We start from the raw sequence: 7,804 nt of genomic DNA, 5'->3' as shown, positions 1-7,804 counted from the left end.
TGTTTTTGTTTGATTTTGCTGTTCGTCTTGACTCGCTTTCTTAATATTGGCATATCACAGCAATCTAATGCATCAATTTTTACTCCACTGAGTTATTTGCTTTGGAGGCTATCTTATCGTTCATACAGAATTTTTTGAAAAAGATTTGGGCTTTTTTGGGATTCGCAAAAAATAATTTTTGGGTTTTTCTATCTGTTCCTCATTTGGTAGACAATTATGCCAAAATTTTGGATGGGAGGGTTCGGAACCTTATGTGCCATCGCACATTACCCAGCCGCCTAGTCAATATAAAAGATGAAAATTAACAAGATGCGTTATTTCCAGCTGAGTAGACATGATAAGACGAAAAAATGATAAGATAAAATTTGATTGAAAACCTGCGTGTGCTAGAAAAGTTTGCTCAATGTGATTCATTACGTAATAACTATTTAATCACCAGATGCAATGACGTAATATATACGTATCAAACGGTGTAAATTAAAATAGTTCTACAGTTAACTCGTTTGAAACGAATCAAGCATGTTTTATCTGATGTGTTCTTTGGTTGAAGTTTTCAAATGTGTTGTTTTATTAACGAAAGGTTTTTACTGATTAATGCGACTTTGAAAAAACAAAATTTGATTGTACTGTAGAATTTTGAACTGAATTGAAATTATAAGACATCAGTAAAAAGCAGGAATAAAATGGTTTTTGCCAGAGCGGCGAGTGTGTATAATGCAAGATTATTATCCGAAATTGACGACTGGAGTCCTTTAGAACCCAAAACGCAAAGAAAATAGTTGTTATTATCTGGTGCCAGCGACCCCCCGCGAAACATCGTGACGTCAAACCGAAGACCCAGGGACGCTCCGCACGCGAAGGGCGGTAAATTCCTAACTGGGGTTTCGATGGATCTTGCAAACATGGAAAAGGCCGTGGGTTTCAATTTGCATAATTCAATTAAGGATTTGGAGCTGACAAAATCGAAGGCTTTTCGTCGAATTGAAAAGTTTTTCCAGCTTTGCACAAACAACGGATTTAAACCGATGTTGTACTATACTGGACATGGCGAAACTGGAACTGGTGATTGGTGTTTTTCGGATGGAACTATAAGCATGGAAGCGATATTTGATAAACTGCCCTGTGGAGATTTTTACCCTACAATTATCAGTGATGCTTGCTTGTTACAGTGGAAGGTGGGCTGATTTCTGTTTCGAAAAAGGCATCACTGGTTTTGATTGCCTTTCTGCGTGTGATACGGGTGAAACGGCTTTCGATACAGTTAGGGGTCCAGGGATATATATTTTGTTCAGGCCCGATGTCATTTTTGACCACCTCAAATTTTGCGTTTATGGATAGCGGGTTACTATGTAAGAAAGCACGTGCGCCCGGGAAAAGTGTGAAATTTTATATTCAAACCAACCTGGGATAGGGTCATAATGGTTACTCAGACCCAGTTAGTGGTTGTCTACATCTTCATCGAGGTTTATTTTTGTCAAAACTGCTGCCAAGTAATGAATTATAAGGCCAAAAATGAGTTATTTTTTGAAACATTACGCAAACGCAATTATTACTATTATATTTTTAACACGCGTCGGTTCGATGGCCATCTTTTCTGTTAACATCGCAATTTTTATATTAAGCCAATTTTTGTAGAAGTAATTTAAGATGTAGATAAAAAGTAGAATATAAAAAACTTATTCCGATGTTAACAGATGTTTGATGGCTATCGAATCTTAGTGTTAAAAATATAATAGTAATGTTGCGTTTGGTTTTGGAATTGGGAGCATGCGGTTCTGAAACAAATTTGAAACAAATTTTATCACGAGGTTACATGAATTTACACTTTCCAAGAAATGACTCAATTTTTGGCCTTATAAGTCGTTAGTTGGCAGCAGTTTTGACAAAAAATAACTGACGATTAAGATTTAGACACCCACTAGCTCGATCTGAGCAACCATCTAACCAGAGGTTGACGTTAATACACATTTCACGTTATCCATTCAATGCCGTTTACAGCTGGAAGTACAAGCAAAAGGCCATATTTGAATTGTGTGTTCCGGTTTTCTTCTGTTTTGAGCAAGAATCGTACCGGTGGAAATTAGAATTCGTTCGAGTGTTATGGTCTACTGAATCAATTAACCTAGGGATAACAATAAGAAATTTTTGATAACAGATAGATGAACTAGCAATTTGTATTTTCTACAATTCATAGTAAGCCCAAATCTGAAGAAAAGCATCACTTTAATGTAAACAAGTCAAAAAGGGATTTGATATTTAAAATGTACTTTTGTCACTTGTTTTTAGACCTTTGAATATCTTTTTCGACTGAGGAACACTCGCAAATTTACTGCCACAAAAATTGTTGCCGCGGATCTGGTTTTGAATAACTTTATTCGAACAATCTTTTTCTGAATTTTACAGATGGTTGCCAACAAAACAGTCCGGCAAAAATTATTGAGTTTCTTGTTCTAGTGATTAACATCATTATTGGGCACTTTAGAAAGATAATATCCGAGCCGAAGTTTTGGTGTCCAAATTATTTTAATGAGAAAGCATATCAATCGTACTAGCATATTCGTTCGCCATAAGAACAACTCTAACGGCTTTATATATTTTTATTTAAGCAAGCAAACAATTAGTGTCAAAAGTTGCACAAAAATAAGAAAGGATAATTATTTTTTTCATGATCTTCATCTTTTATCCCACAAGACTCAAACAAATACCATCTTTTTGTTTCGTTAACACAGTATAATGTTTAAAAGTGAACATAATTTTTTCAAAAACGTATATAGTTTAGAAAATATAGAGAAAGTTTAATGATACTATGGAATTTTTTTTGGGTTAATAGTGATTTTTTCAAACATAAATTGACTATTGGCATTTTAAAACTTGCACTTGCGTGTTTCAAGTGTAGACTACGTAACTCTTACGAAGTAAGTTACTGAGGAAATGTTGCGTTAATGTGGCGAGAACCGCGTCTCAGTTTTAGATTCAAGCCAAATATTCGACGGAACTTAAGCAGAAATTACGTACCTTTCTACGCATGTGCAAGTTTCAAGATACCGTATGTAAACAGTATACCATAGTTAAAAATTCCAGATATTTCTTTATACATTGACAGATCTCAAAACGTTGGTTGTCCGTGTTTCCAGCAAACTTTTATTATTCCGATAGTCCCTTCGAAGTTCTGGCTCAAACCTTGAACCACTACCCGGTTCTCGACTAATGCTAGATTTTCTCAGTGAATTCATGAGAGCGATCTCAGCTAGACTTGAAACACGTATTTGCATGTTTTGAGTTTGACACTTAAATTCAGCAAGCCTTTTTGATCAATTTGTCCTTTTTTAAAAAAAGGATTTGAATTTTTCGGACTCTAATGTTTGACAAGGAGGCTCGGTAATGTGCGTACGCACATAATGTTCCGACCCCGCTCATCCACATTCTTGACTAGATTGGCTACCAAATGATGAAGAGATAGAAAACTTTCAAAAACATACAAATGGTTCAATAAACAACCAATGAAATACGGAAATACGATGCCACGCTAGAGGGCCAATAGAAATTATTAATAAGAGGACTACTAGAAAGTACAAAAACAAAAATCAGATAACAACCAATATTTACGACCAAAACTATAATAAATCTATGATAAAATATTATAACGAAATCTAAAATAAAAAAAATCATAACAAAATTAAACTCGAATCAGATAAAAATCAAAAAAAATTTAATTTATACTTCATTAGAAGAAATATGAGACTTGTCCAAATGCGACTGGTTAACAGGTCGACAAAAAGAGCAGAAAGGTGCGAAGTTCAAAAATACTTTTCCGTTTTTGAAAATAAATAATTTCAGTTATTAATGCTATTAGATACCAACTGAAACCACTAAAATGTTAATTTATATCGAATGCAATTGAGAGAAGTCATCATCCAATGTTAGACTGCGCAAAGTTGCAAAGCCAATGGGATCAAAATTTATTGTTATAATTTAAAAAAGAAATCAAAAATCTTTTGAAAGGTACATATATAAAAATCTAACAATTTGTGAAATCTCGTAGTAACAGTAGTAACAAAGCCGAGAAAAAATGTTTGAAGCTAAGTCCGTTATAATTTTTAGCTCACTTTAAGCGGGTTGTGACCTGTGATGACAGAGATTGAGCTACAAATCGAGCGAAAACCTTTAAAAAAGACGAAGCTCAAAAACCCAAACTTATTCTTCAAAACAAATATTTTCAAAAATCACAACAGACTTAGCATTACAATAAAAAAGATGAATTAAGTTTCAGCACCTCGGGGGGCCTGTTATTTGGGCCTGTTAATAATGAGACTAAGTCAAGAACCCACAAAAACAAATTCATAAAGAAGCCAAAACTTCAAACAATTTTTCGACATGACATTGTTCATGGCACTATTATTATAAGATGTTGCCTGCAAGAACTGTAAATCATCATTTTCTTTTCATCTTAACATCAACAAATCTTTCTCATAAAATGACTACTTAGACATGACAACGAAAACCCCAAAAAACGAAGAGTATAGAAATCTCCAAAAGTTGTTATGAAAATAAATGGTCGAAGCAATCAGTCACAACGTATAAACAAGCGCGAAAAAAATGTATGAATCAGAAAAAGTAATTGAGACTTCTAATGAGTGAGATTGAGTTACATAATGACAAAAATAAAAGCAAAAAGGAGACAGATGAAAAAAAATCTTTGAATTTAATTTGAAATTTTTTTTTTTAATTTAATTTGAAAGTCATTAAAACAAACAGATACAAACAAATATCTTTTACTACGTTAAGTTATACGTCTTAGGAAAGCAATTACAATCTATCGTTACCGAGTATATGGCGTACAACAACGAAAATAAAAACAAATTTAGGCAAAATAAAAAAAACAAAGTTTTGCGAGATAATTGTTTTTCAGCCAAAAAAGCATAAACTATTCAACAAAAAGAATTAACATATCCAAAAACACATTTGTTAACGTTCTGAAGTTTCCCTACAATGTCTTTTTTACAATTGGATTGATCAATAATGTGATAATCTGACAATGAAACAAAACGAAATAAAATATGCATTTATGATAAAAAATAAAAGAAAAATTGAAAACGCAAAATAAAGTACCAAAAAAAAGAAACCTTTTGTTGAATATAAATTCGTTACCTATATTAACTTAAAAATCACAGAAAATTGGTCTCTGCTTGTTTTTACCGAGACTGCCTCCGAAGTTGAGAGAAAAAATAAAAAAATGGCAAAGTTCAAGAAATCACCGACATTTTCTCAAAAAAACTATATTCAAAGTCATAACAGACATTAGATAACAACTGACAAAAATGTCTAGTTTCTTTTATACCATCTAAAAATCAACTGGATGTTTGATTGGGGACACTAAGTTATTGAACAACGAAAATCATAAGAAATGAAAACAAAACGCAAGAAGTCCATAAAATTTTTACGAAAACAATTGCTCAGAGCCATAAACACCATGAGCTTAATTCTAAAACCAAAATATAATCTCGCTGGGTGTCGTATATTGTTAACAGTATCTGTCATTGATAGCCCTGATTCGAGACTCTTGTCCGTAATTTACGTAAAAAATATTTACGTAGCGGAAATTTTTGAAAAAAGTCGCGTCCCATTAAAACCCATTAAAATCTAAAAATATTTATGATAAGGATCCATGGTCAAATGAAGATCAACCCAGATTTTGCTGCGCGTCAAGGAAAACACTAACTCGCCCAATACATCAGTTTTTAAACAAAAAAATTTTCAATATATCCAAAAAAAATACATTTTGTATAATTATCGAGTTTATATTTCCAAAAACTGGCAACATTATAGTTCCAGAAGTTCTTAAAGCCAGTGAGAGTACATTTAGCTCTCTTGCTGAGCTCACGAAGATTTTTTACGCAGCTTTTAGGTAACTACGTTCAGCAAGTTAAAAGAAAGACTAATATAGAAAAACTTAAAAACTACAAAAGCCGAAATATTTAGAAAAAAATCTAGTTTTTTTACTGTAAGGATTTATGGTGAGATCAAGGTTATGATGCACGTCTACGAAAACACTACTTAATTGCTGAAATGGTTGCGAATTAAATTAATTCTATTCAAATTTTTTCAGTTTGTCAAATATAAATAATTGAGCTTAAGACGAATATAGTTGAAGTTTAAAGATGTCTACTTACATCAAAATTAATTAAGTGGTCTAAAAAAGCCATTTTTCGACGAAAAAAGTCCAATTTTTGAAAAAATTAGCATAAATTCTAGCCAAAGAACTGGGATCCAACAGTTCAGCAACCCTCCTCTCTCTTTAGAGATAAAATGAATAACTCTACAGTTAACAATTTTAACATATTTTAGCAAAATTAACTAAAACTGGGTGAAAAATGTGAATAAAAACAGGTGAATTACGTCTAATTTTCGCAAAACTTTAATCCTCGATAACTCCCTATAAAAAGCGAAAATTATAAAAATCTTTTTAATTCCATATTCTACGCTGGACGAGCTTTTTAATGATACCAGTCTCAACTCTCTACGATGAATATATCGATCGGCGAAAATTGACGGAACAAGAAAAAAACCCATTTGAGTATGTAGTTCCTCCCTCCTCAGAGAGGGGTCGGAACAATTATGATTTGGGACCAAAATGGTATCCCAATTTTTTGTTCAGATAAAGGAGGCGAACTCACTTTGTTGATAACTGGGAAATCTCGCAAGCTGCCAAACGGCAGACCTCAACGGGTTCCATTATTTGGTACCAAAACGTCCTACAACCCCGAAATCATTGCGGGTAAATATGTCTACGCAAGCCTGGTGGATAGCATTGTTCAGAAATCTGATGACGATTTAATTAGCCAAAGTGTCCACGACGGAGAGTTTTATGGTATATTCGGTTCTCATTCGAAGCTAAGCGGTACCGGATCTTTTTCATTTGAGACTTTCCACCCCTTGTTTTTTTTGTATTTTTTTTACATCCTTCTATAGTAATGTATGCTATAATATAGTATAATTTGTCCCCTGTTTAAATGGAAATGAAGGTTCAGAAAAATCCGGCATGCAATTGATTAAAAAAGTGCTCAATTTTGCATGTCAATATTTCAATGCTTTCTCCGTTTACTTATGTTTGTTTTTGTCATTTTAGAATTTCCCCCAATTAATGTATATGTACCGTGATGGTGGTGGTGGTGGTTGGGGAGGGGGTTGGCTATAGGTTATCTAACCACTCAGCTGGGGAGGGTGGAGGGGGGCTATAATTTGAAAGACATAAATTTTCAGTCACTTTTTACGTAATGACACTTATTTAAAAAACGACACGTATAAACGGGGGGGGGGGTGTCAAAAACGGAGAAGGATCCAAAGGTGCCACTAAATGGCGTTGTTCAACTTGGAGTAACATCATTGATTACATAAACGAGGCACACATATCCAACTATCACGTTTGTTCACTTGCAGCCGACCAGGTGACAGGACTTTTCTACGCCTACTTAATGCAAGGTACCTTTAATCCCCCGTTCCCCGTCAACCAAGACACTGAAACAGTGCAGATAGGAAATTTAAGATCTATACTGTTTCTCTCTCCCCCCGTGTTTTTAATGTCCCCCGTTACCCTATAGAAAATAGCACGTGCACCGGGGGCGTAAGTTTTATGCGCACTAATGGGGGATTTCAAAACATAATAAATCCATATTTTGAACGAATTCCGGACGTAATCTTAAGTCAATATCTGTACTGAACGACTCATAACTCTTTTACATGTCTAAGTATCAGTGCTGATTCGGAACTAAAGTAAGCCATTTTTTACACTTGGCAGTCTGCCCAA

At 34.0% G+C, this 7,804-nt stretch overlaps 1 protein-coding gene across 1 annotated transcript in view; it reads left to right on the top strand.

The window, feature by feature from the left end:
• Positions 1-6,091: 6,091 nt before the first annotated feature.
• LOC142338695 (uncharacterized) overlaps positions 6,092-7,804 on the top strand; it is a 38,693-nt gene continuing 36,980 nt past the window's right edge. Inside the window, exons 1-2 of the mRNA XM_075388566.1 lie at positions 6,092-6,898; positions 7,345-7,479. Coding sequence (XP_075244681.1) covers positions 6,616-6,898; positions 7,345-7,479 — 418 coding nt within the window. The 5' untranslated portion in view covers positions 6,092-6,615. The remainder of the gene's footprint in view (positions 6,899-7,344; positions 7,480-7,804) is intronic.

Source organism: Convolutriloba macropyga, chromosome 4 (assembly GCF_964194025.1).
Source record: "Convolutriloba macropyga chromosome 4, txConMacr16.3, whole genome shotgun sequence".
Classification (NCBI taxonomy): Eukaryota; Metazoa; Xenacoelomorpha; order Acoela; family Convolutidae; genus Convolutriloba; species Convolutriloba macropyga.
Note: the sequence above shows the minus strand (reverse complement) of the source record. Positions and strands in the feature narration are given on the sequence as shown.